This window comes from Diadema setosum, chromosome 20, assembly GCF_964275005.1.
Source record: "Diadema setosum chromosome 20, eeDiaSeto1, whole genome shotgun sequence".
Taxonomy (NCBI): domain Eukaryota; kingdom Metazoa; phylum Echinodermata; class Echinoidea; order Diadematoida; family Diadematidae; genus Diadema; species Diadema setosum.
Window position 1 is genome coordinate 5,763,463 of NC_092704.1, and position 21,776 is coordinate 5,785,238.

At 40.1% G+C, this 21,776-nt stretch overlaps 1 protein-coding gene across 3 annotated transcripts in view; it reads left to right on the forward strand.

The window, feature by feature from the left end:
- The window catches only part of LOC140243842 (insulin-like growth factor 2 mRNA-binding protein 1), a 48,461-nt gene that overhangs the window by 20,245 nt on the left and 6,440 nt on the right, over nucleotides 1-21,776 (forward strand). For 2 of the 3 annotated variants that reach the window (XM_072323512.1, XM_072323514.1), the window contains 11 exons: nucleotides 2,318-2,436; nucleotides 5,684-5,799; nucleotides 8,158-8,244; nucleotides 11,308-11,356; nucleotides 13,625-13,719; nucleotides 14,211-14,327; nucleotides 14,776-15,034; nucleotides 15,710-15,766; nucleotides 19,243-19,359; nucleotides 20,314-20,517; nucleotides 21,533-21,697. In XM_072323512.1, coding sequence (XP_072179613.1) covers nucleotides 2,318-2,436; nucleotides 5,684-5,799; nucleotides 8,158-8,244; nucleotides 11,308-11,356; nucleotides 13,625-13,719; nucleotides 14,211-14,327; nucleotides 14,776-15,034; nucleotides 15,710-15,766; nucleotides 19,243-19,359; nucleotides 20,314-20,517; nucleotides 21,533-21,697 — 1,385 coding nt within the window. The remainder of the gene's footprint in view (nucleotides 1-2,317; nucleotides 2,437-5,683; nucleotides 5,800-8,157; nucleotides 8,245-11,307; nucleotides 11,357-13,624; nucleotides 13,720-14,210; nucleotides 14,328-14,775; nucleotides 15,035-15,709; nucleotides 15,767-19,242; nucleotides 19,360-20,313; nucleotides 20,518-21,532; nucleotides 21,698-21,776) is intronic. The other variant, XM_072323513.1, reaches the window with a different exon arrangement.

Here is a 21,776-nt window from a genome sequence, read left to right on the forward strand (position 1 = left end):
CGTTGTGCCTGAGAGAGGAGAGAGGCTCCGATGCGGTCAAGTCTCCCTGTATTAAACCTTGTAGTGTACCTACATAAAAAAAAACAACTTGTGGATGGTTATAATGGGATTTAGATTTACATTGTAGCTTCAACAATAATTAGTACATACTATGTGAGGAAACACCTGTAATTGTTGCAGCCACCCTTTGCTATCAGGTTCGATGTTACATGTAATTCTAGTGTAATAATACATTCAATAAAATCTTTCACTAGATGCTTTTGAAAACCTTTAGTGATATGCCCCTCATAAGACAAAGCTTGTGGGGAATTAACTTAATCACTGAAACAAGTGCATTTTGCTGTGCATGCCCTTTTTTGTGGGGGAGGGGGGGGGGGGGCTGGACTATAAATTTGAACTTTCTGAGGCAACTGTGAAAGTTGCTCAACCCTTTCCACCAGGGACTTTGGACAGTGTGTGCAATGCTATGTGATTTTCCATGCCAATGGGCACCCAAAGCATACAAGGAGATAGCAAGTATATAAAATGCAGATGGACAGTCAGTGTAGTTTAGCTTAAACATGTCCTTGGTTAGCGAGGTTTTCACCTACTTTTGTGTCTTAAGATTTTTTGAAGGAAGAGGAAGCATGAATGTAGGTTTTTGTTAGTAAGTGGTTATGAGCTTTATATTATGAGAGCTATCATATTTTGTTCAAAGTCTTCACCCACTTCCAGCAGCTTGTACTTTATGTTGAAGTGTAATGTTCTATGAGTGTAATGACACCATCATGTAAAAAGGGCATGCCAATCAATAACCAGCACACATGCAGAGGCCCAAAAGAGAGAGAGAAATAAAAAAAGAACAAAAAAAAGAAAGAACAAAAACAGAGAGGAGAGGTAGAGGGCCTGAGTTCATCGACTATTTTTACATTGCCTCCGAGACAATCACCTTTGCAATGTTCACAAGGTTCTAGTTTAGACCGCATTGTTGAAGCCAACAATGATTGATAGGCCAGGATATTAGTACAATCACATTCAACATTAATTTCGAGGGAGTAAAAAAGTGGCCTGAGTAAAGATCTCTGCCTCTCGTCTGGCTCGTAAATGGACATTAGGGGAAATGCTCCTAATGAGGCAGCCTGTTCATGAAATAATGTTTCCCCTCTTTGTCATATCAGTTCATCTTTTTCGCCCAGCTCCTCTCTCCCGCACACCCTGAGAGCTATGAGACTGCCCCGTCTCTCAATTATGAGATAACCTGCGGCCATTTGTAGTTCATGCAGGGTGGGCAAGTTCAATGGCCTCCTTGCCCTGCCCCAGAAGGGGATTCAAGGGGGAAAGGGGGGGGGGGGGGTAAAAAGGGAAGACCCAAAGAAGAAAGAAAAAGAAGAAAAAAATAGAAGGATGGGATGGTAGTTGCTGGGAAGGGGAAAGAAAGATCATTCATTAATGGCCCTCAGCAAACAAAGACATGAATCACATGCGTCGTATCTTGAGGACATGTGCGAGTAATGAAGCAATAAAGGGATGCCCTGTTAACTCTGCTAGCACCAGCCTTAACAAGCTGAATCCCATTTGGTGTGTGTGTGTGTGTGCATGCATGTGTGTGTATGAAGGGGGGGGGGGGGTAAGTGATGACACATCAGTGAACGACCTGTATCAGTCTAACACAGCAGGGGTTGATGAATATTCATTAGGATATTGCAAGGATTCACCTTTAAGAGCAACATTGCTTTGAAAGTTCTAACACAGTTTCCATGATGCTGCAAGTGCCAACCATGTGACAAAATTAATTCTTACCTTTATAATTTTTAGTATGCAAAATCCATTACCTTGAAGTTGTTCAAGGGAATAAAAATCTTTCAGGACAAAAGCACCAAGTGAACTGTTTAAAATCTTGGTCACTCTCCATAGTTTGTGTTTTAAATGAGGGGAACCTGCTGTGTTTCACTATCTCATGTATGATTCACTGGCCATTCGCTCATGAAATAATCTTAGAGCTCTAATTTTGTGTGTATTGGATAGAATTTCTAGGCTCATGACAAATTTCACATCAGTTGATACGAATGCTCCATTTCAGGTTCTTACTGTCATATCAAATTTACTTTTATGCTGGATACAATTGAAAAAAAAAGATGAGAAGAAGGAGAATGAGATTACCACACACAACATGTACCTTCAGACAGAATGTATGGATGTGATGCCATAAAGTCAGCAAGTAGCCTTCAGGAACTTCAAAGATCACCATGCCAGTAATGTCATTTAATTGGCACTAATTAAAATAATGCATGCCGCACACTGTGCTGTGCTGTCTTCTTCTTCCCCCAACATTATGCAGTGGCCTCCAAGAACCCCAATGGTCACTACGCCGTGGTGGTAACTTATGAGCAGCCAGAGCAAGCTGAGCAGGCCATCAGGCAGCTCAATGGATACGAGTACCAGGAGTCCAAACTGAGGGTAAGTGAACTCGGGCAGGCTCCAGTTCTCTGTGAATACTGCATGTATACAATCCCAACCCCCATTGTACTTGGAACAAAACATTTAGAATGAAGTCAGAAGTCAGATTGTGGTATTGCCACTTTTTTGTTGCTGTTCGAGAGTTGAAATGAATCATGTTCTTGTCAAGACCTTCCATGATTTGCTCTAGTTTAATAGATACTGCTTACCAATAGATCAGTTTGTTACCATATTATGAAAATTGTATGCACACTTTGAAAACAAGGGTTGTCACCGGCAGCCACGAAGCTTGCCCCAAGGGGTGCCTGACATAGTAACAAGTAATGCATGCAAACCTGATTCCAAGTATTGAAATATATACTGTATCTCGAATATGTGCAGATGGATGAATCAGCTTGTTAGTAGGTCTTTTAAGGTGGTAAAATATCCATACCCGGGCATGTAATTTGAATGTAATGGTAAGCCAGCCTTTTGATTTGCTTGAGCCAAACATTCATATTGTGATTATTACTCGGTGTCCACATGCGGATTTGTCATATTATTTTTATATTCATGTAGTGCTGGCAATTTTCCCCATGTGTAGTTGGAATCGATGCCTGAATGAAGAAAATCAGAAGATGATTTTAGTCTTCACATTCATTCTTGTGTGTGTGTGTGTGTGTGTGTGTGTGTGTGTGTGTGTGTGTGTGTGTATGTATGTTGGTTTTTCCAGGGGGGGGGGGGATAAGGTCACACTTTAAAACTACAGCTCATTTCAGTACAACAGGGTCAAATGAGTAGTGCTCCCTTTTCTGTGATGATTGGAAGAGCATTTTTCTTGTAATTGTCAAGGGAGGACTTGCTCATCTTAGTTGATTCAACACAAATTGTTCCCCAGGATGTATGTTCGTTGGTGTCACAAATGGGCAACTATGCCACTTCCTGATTGGGTAATCAATGACAAAAAACAAAAACACAAAACAAAAACAATGCTACTTCTTTCATATCCAGTTTGGGTGAGCGGCAATTAGTTGGATGTGGGCATCACCATGTTTGCCATGTCTGACGTCATGTGAGTGTGACTGGAGGTGTTGTCATAAAGCCAAGTCAGCATGGCTTGTGTGTTGAAAGGTTTCATACTCCGCAGTGGTTTTCGTTGGGTTAGCATCCACCTCTGCCAGATTAGAACTCACTAGAACCATCATTAAGAGGCAAGAAGTAGGCAAAGTACAGCAAAGAGATCAGCAGTTACAGTATTTAGTATGCAAGCAAATTCCACTGCTTTTACACTTGTCATAGTTACTCTGTTCATTGAATTTTCTACCTAAAAAACTTTCATTCTTTCAATTAATTTTTGTGGACTCAGATAAACTCTGCGGCACGGTGAAAAGTCAAGCAAATTCAAACATCAGAATGTTGCAACCATTTGAATGTGACCTACAACTTGTAGTCAATGTTCAGGTGCCCTAGTGGCAGCTGGAAAGCTTGTTGCTGACACATGATTTTGATGTGGTTTCAGTCTCTTCATCTGTTCTGCGTGTAAATTTAGACTAAAGAGTGTTTTCTGCTTCCATGTTTGTTTGTTTTTTCTTTTTTTTAATGAATGTGTGTGACTGTGGCTAAATATATGGGTGCTGTCTTCTCTAACATTTTCAAAGTTTGAAGAAGCCAGTGCCTTCAATCTTTTTTTTTTCTTTTTCTTTTTGATTTTGTACTTAAAAAACCCCCAGAAGGCATAACAGCATTACTTGACCCATATATGACACTGGCTTTATATATAGTAGCATGTTGGATAGATGAAACCTAAGTTTTATAGCTTTCTGATTATCTGGACCTAATTCTGCTGTAAATCTATAGAACTGTTGCACCATTATGGTGATTCTCGATCCAAAGTGAATGTTTCTTTTGGGTCGATGTCACTGCCGCAACTGCTATATTCTTCGTAACATAGTGAAGTAGAAGTTGGTGTATGCAGGGCAAGTCATGGGGTGCATAACCCTATAGATAGTCTGTATGACAAGCAAGCAGCCAAAGAGGGCTGAAATTTGTCCGTCTTATCTATCGAACGTCTGCTGCGGCACAGTATGAGTTCACCGTGAGTCACCGCTCCTGCAGTGATGTACGGCAGCGAGTGCTGTATGAACGAGATCCACAGGATATAGGCACGTAGGAAATCCTGGTTGTGACGTGGGACTCTGTGAATGGTTACATCCTACATCACCCGGGAGTGTTGCAGGGCGGGCTGCAGGGTGTTTAGTTGTTGTTTTGTTTGTTTATTTTTTGCTTTCCTGAGAGGATAGAGCCAGAAAAACGATACTCGAATAGAGAGGTCCTGCAGCCTGTAGTGCTAGGGGCTTCCATGTACTGTGCATTATTGATAACTCCATTCTTAATGGGACTGATTTTCTTGTTTCTTCAAAATCAACTACATACATTAAATACCTCATCAGCCTAGCATTGAAAATGTAAACTCTTGTACATGTAGAGATTGTTATATAATGACTGGTTTGAAAGGAATGTATTTCTTATGAAACTTTTTTTTTTTTCTACAAGTCTTGCGGAGTGTCTCAGGACTGCCTTTCCAACTGTTGCTTGGGACCGAGTACATTCTCTGAACCTTCGCAGTACCCACATGAAAAAGCCAGTAGATGTTGCTGAATGAGTACCGTATATAGACAGATTATAGTGTTGCGGTGCAACCTGAAGTAGCCTAACATGCAGATGGCATTTTAGAGAGTAGGCTTTGCATACAGGAGTTCTATATCTTGATGTTGGCTTATTGCCTATCTTTTTCTTTTTTCTTTTTTTTGGGGGGGGGGGAGGTTTCACGACAGTGGGAATTCCCATGAAGTGCGTTGCTCCATGACACCAGCCATCCTGTAGGAGGAGCCAATAGGGTTTCCATCATAGGCATAATACATGTATGTTGATGCTGGATCGGTGGTGTGCCATCCTAGCTCTTAATCATCCTCCTCTTGCCGATGTTCTACCATTCCTCAAAAGATCCCGAGTTTTGGCCCTCTTCAGTGTCATTTTACTGCTCTCACCTCACACTTTCCCCACAATTTCTACAGTAACTCTTATCCCTTTGAATTTCCATGTCCAATCCCCTCCCCGTTTGTGTTCGTTAAACTCCCCTCCTTCAGTCATTGCTTTCGTGAGTGCTATTTCTCGTGCTACCTCATCAATTGTATTCTTCATCCACTTCCCCACTCATTTCCCCCACTTACCTTTTTTCTCACTGTGTTAAATTTCTGGTGTTGTGCAGGTAAAGTTCAAGAATGGCGGCAACCGTACAAACCGCTTCAGGCAGAACCAGGGTGGCCCAGGGGGCATGTACAACCATCAGCAGCATGTACCAGACACCTCCAACTTCCCCGTCAGGTGAGCCAAGTGTTCTGGTGGTGGTGATGGTGGTTGTGGTGGTGGTGTTGACGATGATGTTGATAATGGTGTTTGCAGAGTGTTGTACACATAAACTGAAACTACATTGTGCCCAAAGTACAAACACAAACAGCTACAATGAAAACAACATTGTATACGTCATATATTACGCTGGGTTTTAGTTTTGTGAATTGCCCGAGTTGGGTGCTATCCACAAAATTAAAGGCATCATTTACCATTTGCAGATAAAACAGAAACCCAGCTTGAGCGCTTCAAAATAATGCTACAATGTGAGTTAGGGATAAAAACAACCCATGTAAAAATTTTAATCGTTATAATCCATGTTAAATATTGTTAAACTTGCAAAATGCGAACATTGGTTATGATAAAATTGTTTCTAGACAAAAGCGTCTACAGTTATGGTTTAATAGGAAAAGTAGTGATATCTCCTTACATTTTAGGCTTTATTGCGAAATTTTTATATGGTAGGATGTTTTGTGATACAACTGACCTACACATTTCCATCAAATGTGATAACTCGAAAATTTTTTGAATAACTGCTCCAAATGGTAAACCTTTAACCTTTAAGAACTTACAAAGTATGAAAATGTTAATTCTGATTCTGACGTGAACACATGTGTACATGTACTGGTTCGCAGTATACTGTACACGTCACATGGACATTGTGCATGATAATACTGTACTTCATGATCGCAAATAACCTCTCACACGAAATTGTCTCAAAGTTCCGATTTGTTAAAAGTTAGACTCAATTATTATGTGGCATACACAGTGTAGTAGATGAGGGAATACCGAACAACCAAGGATAAATGCTGTGTTAAACACTCTTGCCAGGCTTCCCAGAATTCTGCAGGAGGTTGCATGAAAACTGAACTCTTTCTTCACATCTGGACAAAAGAATTCATACAGCCTCTCCGATTAAGGAATAGGTTCTTCTCACGAGATACATGTAGCACACACACCACAAAAGCTCCCTGATTGCTCTGTGGTTTTGATTTGGGTGTTGGAAGCCTTGCAATAGGCTAGCTTCATCATATATGTTTTCAGTGTAATACAAAAGTACATGTTAAGGTAGCTTATTCTTTTTTTCCCTGCAGTGTAAGTGATTCTGTGCTTGTGATATTATATTAAAGCAGTGACTGCTACACATGTATATCCTTCTGTATAACATGATGCTTAGGGAGGGGGATGAAGAAGAAAGGGGCTGGTTGGTGACACATTTACTCCCTTGGCAATTGCTCGTGTCGTATTTTCTCCAAGGACTTAGAGTTTGGGTTAAAAGTTGTAATGGAGTTTCAGGTTTAGTTCAATATGAGGATTAGGATAAGGTTTGGGGTTCTGTTTGTGGATAGAATCTTTGTGTGGCTTTAATAGCATGCAAATATTTCTTGGGAGCAATTGTCGCAGGAGCAAATGTCACGGAACCGGGCATAATAAATGCTTGCAAGATAGTGACTCACTTTCTGTTGGCAGCAAGTTTAAAGTTTGGGTCAGGCGAAAACAATTATTCAGCAAGTGGAATCCACACAAATATGGAATCCTGGAATTGGATGATGTGAATTTTGTCCTGACATGTTATGTCGCCTGACAGTGTCAGCCCCAGTCTCGTTTCCCAGATGCCACAAACTCTTGGAATGTGTTTGTAACTGATTGCAGAAATAAGTATCACATCCTACCCTTTCACTCTTTTGTGGAATGTTTGTTTCATTGCTTACATTCTTGTGAGGTTTAATCATGCTCTGCAAGTGCGGTACTCTATGTCACGTCAGTCCCCCCCCCCCCCCCCCCTCAAAAAAAAAAAAAAAAAAAAAAAATCACAACGGTACCCTCCGCAATGAAACTTTAAAAATACTGAATCAATCCAAATACAATTTCAGGGTATGAAACTATAACTTACTACCCACATCTTACAGAAAACCCCATCCGATTTGCTTCAATGGTCAAAGAGAAATGAGGAATTTTGTCGAGCGTGTCAGGAATCCTTCCCCCCCCCCCCAAGTTCTGTCCATTGTGTTCACACATTATGCAGCACTTTCCAAAAGCATCCAAGCGCTAAACTTGGAAGAATCGGACACAACATATGACATGCTTTACAACAAGTGACCGCTAAACCAAATTGAATGGAGTTTTCTGCATAATATAGCTAAGATGCTATATTTTAAGACCCTGAAGTAGCTTTTAGACAGTTAAAGCATATCTTAAGTTATCAATGCGAACATCGATTGTAATTTTTTGGGGGACATACTGTACATGAGTGTATAAACATATTATAAGGCACATGCAGTGCTAATAACAAAAGGCATGCCTATAAACTGATCCGCTCTTTTTTTTTCTCAGAATGCTGGTGAGGAGCGAGTTTGTTGGTGCCATCATTGGCAAAGGCGGCAACATCATCAGGTCAATCACGAAGGAAACAGGATGCAAGTGAGTTTCCCCCCCATGTCCGTTTTCTACTCTTTGATGATGCATGGTCCCCTACAATAGCTGCCACAGTGAATGACAGAACTGATGATGTGGGTGTATTGAGAGAGAATGAATTGTAAGCTAGCGCCGGGTTGGGACTGCAGTGATCAACTACCAGTGTATTTGTTGGTGTAATACAGGCTTAGTGTCTGTGTTCCCATTTGTTCGCAGTGTGCCATCTTCGGGAATGTTATACAATTATTGCATTTTTAGAGGAATAATAATAATAATTTTTTTGATGTTGACTCAATAGGAAAAAGGTTGACTATGAAGATATTAGCTTGATTGGGAGTTGTAGATTATGTGAAAGTTGAAATTGAAATTATAGAAATTGAAGCACCGTTGTACAGTGTAAGAGTATAATCCTAGTTTGCCCACATGTCCTGTGGTAACTCTTGATTGAGCATCTTCCTCTCTACAGTTTTGCCATATGGTAGTGGTGTGTGCATGTGTGTGTGTAAGTATGTCTGTGTTTGTGTGTGCTTTTTTGGGGTCTTAGTGCCATTGACATTCCACGTGAAAGGTCGTATGGCTAGTCAATACACATATGACCTCCGCCTGAAGACAGATGACCATGTGGTAAAATAGCCAGGTGTGTGCTCTGAGAGAGAGAGAGCTGTGGGATGTGAGATCCTATGGGACCGGGAGTGTTCACAGCCCCTGAGCTATTTTTCTGCCCTAGTGCTGGTCACTTTCAAACATTCCTCAGCCTTATGCGGGGGCAGAGAAGTAAAGAGAAGATGTTTTTGCCTGCTCTGTTCTTCTTCTTACTTTTTTTAGTATGTAGATGAAGTTGTCAAATTAACAGTTGTTTAGCAAGTTGAGTTACTAACATGAATATTTTCAACAAATTTAAATATATTGAATATTACAGTTCAGTGCAGCATGAAAATTGCTTGTCTTTCACTGTGCATATCTTGTAGTAATATACTTTTATAAGCACACAGGTATTAGAGGCACAATTTACCATTTATTTATACAGGAAAGCTCTGCACTTCCCAGATACCAGCAGTATGTAGAAATTGTAGATTTAGTCGTGAAGAATTTGGAAGGCGTCGTGTATTACGCAATGTACGTAGGCGAAAAGTGGAAACTTTAAATAGCCATGTGTCAAACCTGTTATGTTAATAATATCCTTGACACTGACATACTTCTAATTTGTATGTAAATATTTTGTAGCAGTACAATGCAGGAAAATTTTCTAGGAAAATGCACATCCTGTGTCTGAAATTATTATCTTTACCTGGATGCGTGTACAGATGTAAATGATGGCAGGCTGATATTTAGAGAGATTAAGGAGCTCTCACAAAGAGGCTGCCAGTTCTGGGTTACCATGGCAATGGATGAGAAAGTTTACACGCTAAAAGGAAGAAAAATGTGCATTGACGTAAGGATATTCTTACCGCCTTACCTTCTACGTCATATGACTCAGTTGTGTATTGTGTGAACGTATGAAGGTGATTGCTAGAGGCGTGCTTTTAAAGAGAACAGTGGGAGTGTCCTGTCACATGGTGATATTGGTATTACTCTGTAAAGAGGAATTTAATCTTGTACCCTCTAATCTATTAAAGCATGTATAGGAGTAGTATGCTAGTTAGTCAGATATACTGTCTTCAGCATTTCAGAGTAATGTCATAATTGTTCAATTTCCTCTTTGTAATATCTCACTCAAGTACTTCAACTACTTAAAATGTACAGTATGCTTCTTTTATTTTCTAACGCAATATTTCAAGTAAAAATACTTTTTGATTTTTTTTTTAATGTTCCAGCAGAGTTTAATCAAATGGTGACAGTTATTTCCCTTTTTAAAACTAATTGCGATGGTTATGATTATTTAATATTTTGATATATATATCGATTCGCAAACTGTTTTTACTCAAGTAGTGTAAAACAGTATTTTGGGGCAGCCTTGAAATGGACTTTAATAATATTCCACAGGCACTCAGGGCATCATTCTTCATGATGAACTAAAAATGTACTGAAAGTTTATTTAATTGCATGATGCGCAAATGGAAAGGGAAGAAGGTGTAAGGAAGAGACTTTCATTAAAAAAAAACCAAAAGGTTTATGGAGTTCAAATTTTTGAAACTCTATTTGTGCATTTGTGTGTGCTTGTGTAACAAGGGATGTTTAGAGAGATCAGGAATTTACATTCATGTTGGGTCACAAGGTGCCACTCAACCTCCGGTTCTGAAGGAATTTTCATTTCACCACTACTAATCATACATTAGCAGATAATATGATTGATCAAAATCCAGCCACAACTCACAGATGCAGTTAGTGCCGCCTGCTTTGGCGTGACTCACGAGCATGGATTAGTGAGTAATGTCAGTCCAGGTGCCTTCGTCTGTATCACCTCCCCACAGACCCTCGACTCTTCCACTTTTACACAGCCATGTTTATTTTCACAGGTTGTTGATTGACGACATCTTACTTTTTGATTTAGTGGATAGAAAATAAACTGATGGAGAGTGTTTTTTGTTTTTTTTTTAATATCTTTTTTCAAAGTATTCGGTGACTCTTTAGACGTGCCAAGATCTTGGGTTGTTATTACATCAGCTGTATGTTAGCACCCAAAGTGATTACCCTGTTTCAGAGGGCCTCATGTGTGCTCAAACTTGCGCCTGAATAAGTCGGCTGGTATAAAAAGTGTTGCCCAGTTGTATGAAGAATTTTCCGCATGATGTATTTGACTGTATTGGATGAATTTAACATGTTCTCTGTGCGTAGCATGATAAATTGCCTTTTTGTGTTATCATGTGTATGGCTACAATGAGGACAAAGTGTGTTACTTGCAAAGCTGTTGCAAACATTCTGTGTGTTTTGTTTTGTTCCAGGGGAAATATTGAGTGTTTGTAGACTTTATCAGTTAAAAGAGTTGGTCGTATGTATAATAGCTCCTTATCAACTTGTCCGGATTATTTGTTTGCTGGGTTTGTGACATGAAACATGGTTTGATTCTCCCAAAAGTATACATTAACATTGATATTTTTTTTTTCTTCTGTTCCTTCTACCCAACTCTAGGGTTGATATCCATCGTAAGGACAACATTGGATCTACAGAGAAGGTACAGGTTAATAAGTGTGAACTCTTTCTAACTTCTTTGTGTGAATTTGGACACGGTTGGCGTAAGTTCTTGCATGTGGTACTTCCCTTTGGCAAACCCTTGTGATTATAGTATGTCATTCAGAGCATTTACCTTAAGTGTACGCTTTGTATGCTAACTGTTCTTCCATTGTAATCTCCTAAGTACATGGATTTGAATGAGGTACACGAGGGGAAAGGGGGTGGGGGTGATCTAGTTTTCCTGACTGTGAATGTTGTGACAGGTATAATGTATAGGCATGTCTACACTGAATTCCCACACTTTTTTTTTTTTTTTTTTTTAAATTTCCCGATTTAGCAATTTCATATGGATCTGTAGTATACATTGTACATGGTATATATGTGATTTTGTGAAAGTATGAACGTCTATTTAATGCTCCAGGTTCCTTGAATAGTGTGAAAACTGAGGAGTTGGCAAATTTAGTAGTTTTTTGTGTTGGCAAGCATGAGGAAAAACAATTAAGTATGAGCCTCTGCTATCTTAAATGACACTTTAATCTCTGATGATATACTATCCATGTGAGTAATGTGCAAAGTAATTGTAACTCTTTTTAGTCTTCATACATTGCCCCTCCCATTGGTTATGCAAAAATATTTTGAAGGGCAATAAATGTCCAGATTTTGACCATAAACCAAAGTTCACAACTAGGGAGGGAACTGGCATTGTTGCCATTAAACCTAAATTGCCATTTCTTCTTCCTCCCAAAACCAACCGGACATACTGTAAGCTTGTTGTGTGATCACTGCCTTGCAAATATTTAATGAGGAGGGGAAAATACAGGCTTAGAGTAGCAGCAACAGGGTATTATGCTCTCCATAGGCCCCAAGATCTCTCAATACGTGTATGCCTCTGGTCTGTGGATGTTTATGCCAGCGTCTAGACCATGACTCCCAGAGAGAAGACACCCTTTTGACCTTGGGATCAGACGCCCTACGTGAGAGCTTGTATCTGGGACTGTAAACTGACCTCCTTAGGAAGAACAAATTCACCTCATGCTGCCGACAAAACACTAGTGGAAACTCTTTTCTCGCTCTCGCTCTCTTTCATCCCTGATGTGAATCCCCGCCCACCTCTTACATTGCCCCATCACGTTAAGATCGCATGCAGGGAGACAAGCAGGAAGAGGTAGTCTAGACTGTGAGCCAGACGAAAAGTTCCCACACATGTCTCTCTGTTTGGGGGGGGGGGGGGGGGAGGGAATTGCTAGAAAATTCAATCACACCGTGATAGACAGGCTGGTAGTGCCAAGCAGCTACTCCCACTCTCTGCTTCATGTTCCTTTCATAAATTTTCGAGAGGAGTATCTCATTCCTGTCGTGCATACAGGAAAAAAAAAAGAGCGTTGTCGGCCGTCATATTTGTGAAGTGTGTATAAAGTATTGATTGCCCACACATTTAGATTCATTCATTGATCACACACTGAGCCGTGCCAGCTGCTCGTATTTGCAGAGACTTTAATTTGCTTGCTCATTAAAGAAAAGGAAAACATATCAACTGTTTGCTGAAGAATTGCAATTTGCGCGTTCTCGAGCAGGACGAGTGGTTTATGAACTGAGATTCCCTATCTTTGGCTTCCTGATTCTTTATATATATATTTATTTATTTATTTATTATTGTTCGGGGGGGGGGGGGGTGGGCTTCAAGTCATTATTATACTGTCGAGTGTTATCAGTTGTGGACTTGAAATGAGCAGCTCCTTAGTCAGTTCTAGTATAGAATAAAGGGTCGAAACGATCAAGGCTTGTAGCATATGGTTTGCTAAATTTTATCTGAAGTCATTTTTAAATTTCTAAAAATTTGTAGAGTAATTGCGCAAAACCAGGAGTGGTTCGCGTATTGTGTCTTGTGCTAGTATAAGATGTAATGAAACATCCATGAAAAAGGTGAAATGCGGAACATTGTAAGTGGTGGACACATTAAGTCTAGTTCCACCTTACCAAGTCAGGGAGTGACAGTGTATGTAAATAAACTACCCCTTTGATTTTTCTTTTTTTTTAAACAGGTATAGTGGAAGTTTATGTCCCTTTCGTTGTAGCATGTGGTATAAGAGGTATGATAATTTCTCATAGACATAATGCACTGCATATCTGTTCCCTGAGGTAGTGATTGTTGTGACTGCTTTACAGATTGAGGTAATTGTATGTGATGTAGGGGGTGAGAAAATTTTATAAAAGAGAGGTGGAGAAGCAAAAGAGAAAAGGGGGATTCAATGGTGACTGTGTGCTTTGCTTGCAGGCTGTGACCATCTGTGGCGAGCCCCAGCAGGTGACAGAGACCATCAAGAAGATTATGGAAGTCATGGTACAGGAGAGCAGCGAGGAGTCCCACACGTGAGTAGTGGCCGTCTTTCCTGCCCCCATCCTTCCCCCTTCCCCTTCCACTCACCCTCCCCACCCTTCCACAAGCAATACCAAGATGGATTATACGATAGTAGAGGAGAAAATGATAACAGAGCAGTATTGCCTAAAAATGCTCATTTTCATGTTTGATAATGTTTTTTGAACTGTTGGGAGGTTTCACGACATCACTCGTCCCAGGACTTGGATTGGACCCAATAGCTTTCTCCTCTTTTTCTGGAAAATAGATATCCTATTTTGCAGACAAATAAATTCATTTTCTCTTTTTTGTGTGTGTGTGATGAAATCCACACACAAAAAAAGTCATCTCCTTGCTCATTTGTGAGGGTTCGGATGATCACAATACTCGGAGATACCCTGGTTTACGAGAGAGAGGGAGATCTTGCTGATTACCTCAGCGTTGACAGTCAATAAAAACGATATGAATGGAATTAAAGCACTCTGACCTGTATTTGACCCCCCAGTGACATGCCGCTGAAGCTCCTGGCACACAATGCCCTGGTTGGTCGTCTTATCGGAAAGAATGGATCGTCTATCAACAGCATTATGGAGGAATCCAAGGCAAAGGTCACAGTGTCACTGTAAGTATCCCTTTGCAGTGTAATTCTCACCCTCTTTCCCACACCACTTCTCTCTTTTCTTCTTCTCTCTCTCTCTCTTACTCTCTTTCTCTCACGCAGACAGACAGACAGACAGGCACACACACACACACAAAACACACACACACTCTGTTTTTCTCATAGTGGCTGTTAGCACAAACCTAGACACTTTGCTCTTTCTGATAGTGCATCTTACTATCAGTGATAGGCAGGATGGAAAACATAACAGCAGTTTAGTAGTCTAGCACTGGTATTTACAAGTGCTATTGTGTATTTAGTGTTATTCATTCACATGTGCAAAACAGAAATGTCTTCACACTGAAAAGAATTTTATGAAGGATTGGATAGTTTTGGCATTTAATGAATTTCAAACTCTTAGTCTTATTTGCGGTGTTAACTGTGAAATGCCCACTTCATGGACTTTTCACAGCATCCAAGACCTGACCGTGTTCAACCCGGAGCGCACCGTCACCATCTACGGCACACCCGAGCAGTGCAGCATTGCCGAGTCGCTGATCAGCAAGAAGCTGCGCAAGGCCTATGAGAGCTACGTACAGAACCTGCAACCCCAGCAGCACAACCTCTTCCCCGGCCTCGACCACATGTCGCTCTTCTCCGGCTCCCCCATGCACCCACACGCCCCACAGGGTCCCCCAGGGCCCTATGGACCAGGGCCCTTCGAGGGTGGAGTGAGTACATTTGCAGATTCCCAGTTGGCCCCCTGGATGGAGGGTTTCTAGTGAGATTTACAAAAAAATCCTCTCGATGTGAGAGGCTGTTTCCATCAAAATTACTTGTAGAGAAGTTGGACTAGAAAGACAGTCAGTTTGGCTCGTCAAATTTTTGATCTATGTAGGGGGATGGGAGTGTAAAGTAGCTGTAGGGGTTGCCCGAGACAAAATGTTTCCTTTGAAGCACTTTCGAGTTTTGCATTGGGTAGGGTAGTGAAAGATTATCAACAAACTTGTTTATAATCAGTGGTGCAGTTCCAAGCTCCTAAATTGATTGGATACTAGAGCTAGATGTGAGCATGTGTCTCTTGTGCATTCAATTCCAATGGTGAGGTTCACCTTTGTACTGGATGCCCCATGCCCTCTGTAAAAGTTGCCTTGTTGACATGAACTCCATGCAAAGCTAGGGTATGGGAATTGGATGGGGGAGGGGGTGATTGGTTAATGAGTAAGGGTTGGGGGGGGGGGGGGAGGTAATGGGTAAATGGGTATGGGTGCAATAGGTGGGGGAGGGGGTTCGAAGGTGGCTTTTAATTGTGTACTAGAAGTTGTTACGGGTCTGTTTGGTTGTGGTTTGTCTTCTGATGTTGTTTGCAGCATCACGGTCACTTCCCTGGTCTCTACTTCCCACAGCCACACTACCCTAGCCAGGCCCCGATGAACATGCCACATGGACCCCCAGGAGGCATGGTAAGTTAGAGTGTTGCCATTTTACTTCATTCATAGTCAGTCATGGATGTTGGGTACTTCATCTTTTCTTTGTGTATTTAACACTTACCATTTCTCATTTGACTTGTTTTGATGCTAACTTGCCTTACCATTTGACAATACTTCCCACACACATGCTTGAAAGGGTGTTTCAATGTCTTATAACATGTTGAGAAACTTCTATTAGATGACCGAGATGGGTCAGAAATGACTGCAGTGCAGATATGTCAGCCATTTTGTGGCAGAGTTTAAATTCAGTTTCTTTTGGGGGAAAATGTGGAGATTTGAATTGATAACTAATGCAGTCATACAATTCACACAACTCTGTCCTAGACTGATCGCAATGATTTGCAGGTGTGTATGACTTGCTGTATCATTTGATACATCATACTATACAAGCTTCAAGTTCGTAGTTCAAATGGAAACGCATTGTAACTCTCAAGTAACTATATGCAATTTATAAATCCGATTTTGAATCTTCTTTCGTGATGAAAATGATTTAATCAAGCGAAGAACGAACAAAGGTTAAAGGTAGAAACAGAAAATGACCCTAATCTTGATATAGTCCTCTCTGAAAATCCTTTTGTAAAAGTGAATGCTTTTCCCCACTTTACTGATCAAATAGAGGATGGTTTTAAGTGAAAGAGTGCCGAATTTATGTATGAGGGGGTACCACACTCAAATATCACAATCTGGAGTGATGTGTTAATACATATTCATGATAACACAACTGTTGTGTAGTCCTAACATACTGTCTGATCATTGTATTAGTTTGTTGATAACTTCCCAGCTTTCACCCCTATTATATATTATATATATTGGTATATCACCATGTTTAAAAAAAAAATGCATTTCAAAGAGATATCATCCTTCAACTTCTTGTATTCTGTTAATGTTGTGCCAAATATAGTATTGTCTGCAATTCTTTTAATGTAGGTATAGGTGTTGGTCTTATACTTTTTATATTCTAAAATGAATATGTACCGTAAGAAACTGCAAATATGTTGATCTGTGAAGCTGAACTATATTTACTGAAAAGATCTGCACTTTACTCAGGTTGGTTGGAGAATATTGGGAACAGGACATTGCAATTATAAGAGTATAAATTATGAGATGGCAATGAATTTTAAATCTAATGCAGTATTCTATTCAATAGTGATTTGCAGTGTGCTTAAGAGTGTCTAAGCTTGAATAAGCTTTACTCATTTGCTGTTCCTCCTCAGTTTCACTCATAAATGAATCAGCAATCAGACAAGAACCTTAAGTTCTTAATATCACTTTATCCCTGTCCTGTATAGTTTCCATATTTGTTGTGATTGTAAATTCATTTGATGTCGCTACTTTTAAGTCTAAGATAGCTCCAGAGCAAGTCATTTAACTCTTTATGTGCCACGTTCGCACGTCCGACTCAGTCGACGGCGTGCCAACTTCGCATATTCTGCTCAACAAACAAAGCTGCCAACCCGATCGAAAATCGCTAATCACTGCTAATCCTGTTGGCACAATGAAAGCGTTTCTCGTGCTTTTGTTCTCTCATATACGGCTTGCATTCTATGTGGTGATTGACTATCAAGCGGTGTTTTCAACTAGATTTGCTCGTACATTCTAAGTTTCTGTCACGGTTTTATGTGCAAAAGTCATGCCTTTTCAGTAATGTAGCAACTGGTCATTCAAAAGAAAAATCAGAAAATAGATTCTTCATACAATTTATATCGAAATAAAGCTTGGCATTCCTCTTTAACTTTGCCTGCTATTATGCCCATCTTAACATAAATTTGTAGAAGTTATACAAATTGGAAAAACAGAATTCTTTCTCAAAGCATGACTATCTTCCTGTCTCAGAATAACGTGGCACGCAGGGGGTTTCCACCACGGCACATAAAGAGTTAAAGTGCACGTTCACACTGTAGTCAAACTGAGTGTAGTGAATGAGGGAAATCAGGCACAAAGAGTGGTTGAAGTATCTTGAAAGTCATACATATAGTGAGAAAGTTGTCAAATTTTCACATTTGTCATGTTTTCACTGAAAAGTGATTATCGGTCACAACCATACGCACAAATTACTTCATGCCATTACCTCACTAACCTTCCATTGGTTTGAATACAAAAATCTGATATAAATCATAATGATGGTCATTGATTTAGCACCTCAAATTCTTCTTCCCTGAAAGTCGTCATTTGGACTCAAATTTGAACATATTTTTGTTTTGTATTTTACAATGCTGTTCTGGTCTGTTCGGATATTTTAATAAATTTTGTGTCTTGAGGTAATTTGATTTGATTAATAGTAGACTTATGATTTCTCTTCCTGAGATTATGTGCATCCTTGATCATGCCATCTCCCCATTGGACAATATTGAATGTCATCATCATTCTTCGTAGATTTATAAAGGTTGTTACAATAGTGATTCAGAATTATTCATACAAGTGTATGTTGGGCAGTGTCATTCATTAATTCATGTAGATAATGCCAGTATTTATATCACATACTTGCCAACTAGTAAGATTTTATCAGATTCAGTAAGATTTTTTACATTAAAAATAGCAAAATCAGATTTTCTGTCAGAGAAATCAGATTTTAAAAAGATATTTAGAAATACCTTTCATGTGTATTTTCTGAAGATTTGACCGAAAGTAAGATTTTTAACTTCAGTTTGCATATAAAATAAGATTTTTGCAATCCACGAGTAAGATATTTCATCTTGAAATGTTGGCAGGTATGATATCAGGGTGACTACTATAAAAGGGGATTTTTTTTGTGGTGTGGAAATTTTTCGCCCATTTTGCACTACCAGAAACTAGCACTAAAAAACAAACAAATATGCAAATATTCATTTTTGCTTGATATATGTACCACTGTTATTGTGATGTCTTAATTCCAAGGAATTAAAAAGACATGAAATTCATACTTCTTTGCAGAGTGCGAAAAGTTACTCACGCGATATTATCCACCTTTACAGTACCCTCACAGATCTAAGCTTGATGTGAATGGCTCCACTGTAGTGATGAGTCCAGCTGATAATATACCTCAGTACAAAGGGTTCTTTATCTGTGTCAAGATAAAGGTCACATGAATATTGGTCTACAGAGGCGGCCATCCTTGATTCTTCCAACAGAAACTTCAGACTTCCACCTGTTTGAAATACTTCGCTCTATTCCTTGGTATTATCGGGATCAAAGAAGAATTGGAGCATGTTAGTGTTTTCTACAGAGTTCTATGTTCAATGTGATATACCATGCATTTTGGATGCGTAGATCAAGACAAGTTTCATGTATGCAAATGGGAGTCTTCCCCCATGATTTGTTTTCTGTCAGATGAATAGATGCCCCGCTGTATACATTTATCCTGTTTCCAGTTGAAAGTAGTCGTGGCGACAATATTTGCTGCGATGACATACTATCTCTCAGAGTGTCATGATGTTTTTATCACCAAAACCTTACTTTGGGTGTCACTGCAGCAAGAGCCCAATGAGACGACCTACCTGTACGTGCCAAGGGAATCGGTTGGCGCCCTCATCGGTGTCGGAGGAAAGAACATCAGGAACACAGCTCGCTTCTCGAATGCCACAATCAGGGTCAGTTGGTTGTAGTTTGGATACTTTCAGTAGTAGGAACCCGATTGTTTTCAGCCATCGCAATTTCTGTCACAGATTTCATCCAAGTATGGCAGGTGGCATTAATCTTGTGTCACCAACTTTAATTGTATTTAGTTCGAGAAAAGACAGCAGATTTTGATTATTTCCCTTTGTTTTCTATGCATGCCAGTGACATTTATCTTTTACTGTAACTGAAAAAGTATGTTTGGGAAATGTCCATTCCCATATTGATAGAAATCATTAATTGCATATTATGATATCAATGTCAACCATTTTAGTTTCTACTTTAAAATCTGAATTCTGTTCAAGGCTCATTGTTTCAAAGCACCCTGTTGAGCAGAAATCTGTGTCTAGTTGTATTGCAGAAAGATATTTGAAGCTCACTATCAATATGACAACATCTGCCAGTATACAATTTTTCACTCCTAAAATGCAAGGAAATAAGGAAATATGCTGCACAATCCATGCTTTTCTGTTATCTTTCAGTAGAAATATAATGCCTGTTTTGTGTTTGCAGAGCAATGTATCAGACTATTGCAGACTTAAACAGAGTAGCCAGTGACTTAAGTACTGATGCAATATTATATATTATATTCTCTGATGGCCTGTAAAGGCCACCAAGAGCTTTTAATTTGACGTTTTGGTGTCCCCCCCCCCCCCCAATGTTGGCCATAAATAAAAGGAAATGTAACAATCCACTTTGAATCTTGATTGCCTGATCGGGTCACCAATACGTAATCCCTATGGAAATTTGGTGGCCTGACATAAGTTTTTTGTGGCCCTGGGCCACTGCTAATGTGGAACCCTGATAAACGTGTATATCTATGTGAAGACTTACTTTTCCCAAGCAAAAACGTGAATTTGTTGTAGAAGAAGGCATTGGTGTGTGAGAAATGTAACTGGTCACACTTATTATTTTCACACCAAACACAGATTGCCCCAGCTGGTAACGAGGATTCAAATGAGCGATGCGTGAAGATCATCGGCACCCCCGAGTCGCAGTGGCGAGCCCAGTTCTACATCTACGACAAGATCCGCTCCGAGGGCATCCTAGGAAGTGGGGAGGTCCACCTCCGCTCAGAAATTGCCGTCCCTGCCCAACTCGTTGGCCGCATCATTGGAAAGAGGGGACAGAGGGTAAGTTACCAATCAATACCCTTTTTGGCCAACTTTTAAGGCACTTTTTTTGCAACCTGCACTTGAAATTTGGTTTCATGGTCCTTCATACTACTAGTGTCTTTCAGATTTTGTTTGCTGCAGTCAAACCTGTCTTAGCAACCACCTGTCTGTAGCAGCCACTTGCTGTATACGACCACTAGAACAATTCCCTCCGAGAGAAGAAGCATGTTGAAGAACCTGTCTGTAGCAGCCACCAGTCTATAATGACCACTATTTTTGTCTCCCTTGGGTGGCTGCTACAGACAGGTTTGACTGTACAATGCATTAAAAAGAAAGGAAAAATGAAGTCCAGAATGAATGCTGCATTCTTTATTTTTGATCAACAATTTCAACAATTTCAACAATTTCCACAATTTCCACAATTTCCACAATTTCCACAATTTCCACAATTTCCACAATTTCCACAATTTCCACAATTTCCACAATTTCCACAATTTCCACAATTTCCACAATTTCCACAATTTCCACAATTTCCACAATTTCCACAATTTCCACAACTTCCACAACTTCCACAACTTCCACAACTTCCACAACTTCCACAACTTCCACAACTTCCACAACTTCCACAGTTGACACAGTTGACACAGTTGACAGTGTTGACACTGTTGACACTGTTGACACTGTTGACACTATTGACACTATTGACACTATTGACACTATTGACACTATTGACACTATTGACACTATTGACACTATTGACACTATTGACACTATTGACACTATTGACACTATTGACACTATTGACACTATTGACACTATTGACACTATTTAGTATGGTCAGTTTTCCCCAAAGATGGTGACTGTAGAATGATAGCTTTGTGTTTTGGGTCATAGATATCTTGAGTTAGAAGACTCTTGTATAAATCAAAGGAGATTTGCCATTTTCTTGAAGGTGAAATGCCAAATAGTGTAGAAAAGTAGAGTTGCTCATTGCAGTTAACAATGTGTATCATCGGCACCGATGTTCTCTTAGGTGCGGGAGCTGCAGCGCGTGACTGGTGCACGTGTGGAGGTTCCACGCCGGCGACAGCGCGATGGTGCCGGAGACGAGGCTCAGACAGCGCCCCCTGCTGCTAGCAACAGCAACGACAATGGAGACGTCATCGTTAAGCTTGAGGGACACTTCTACGCCAACCAGGTGGGTACCTTGGCTCAAAGAATGTTTGACATTTGTAGTGTAGAGTGATTATTCCCCCCCACCCCCCCCCCCCCCAACA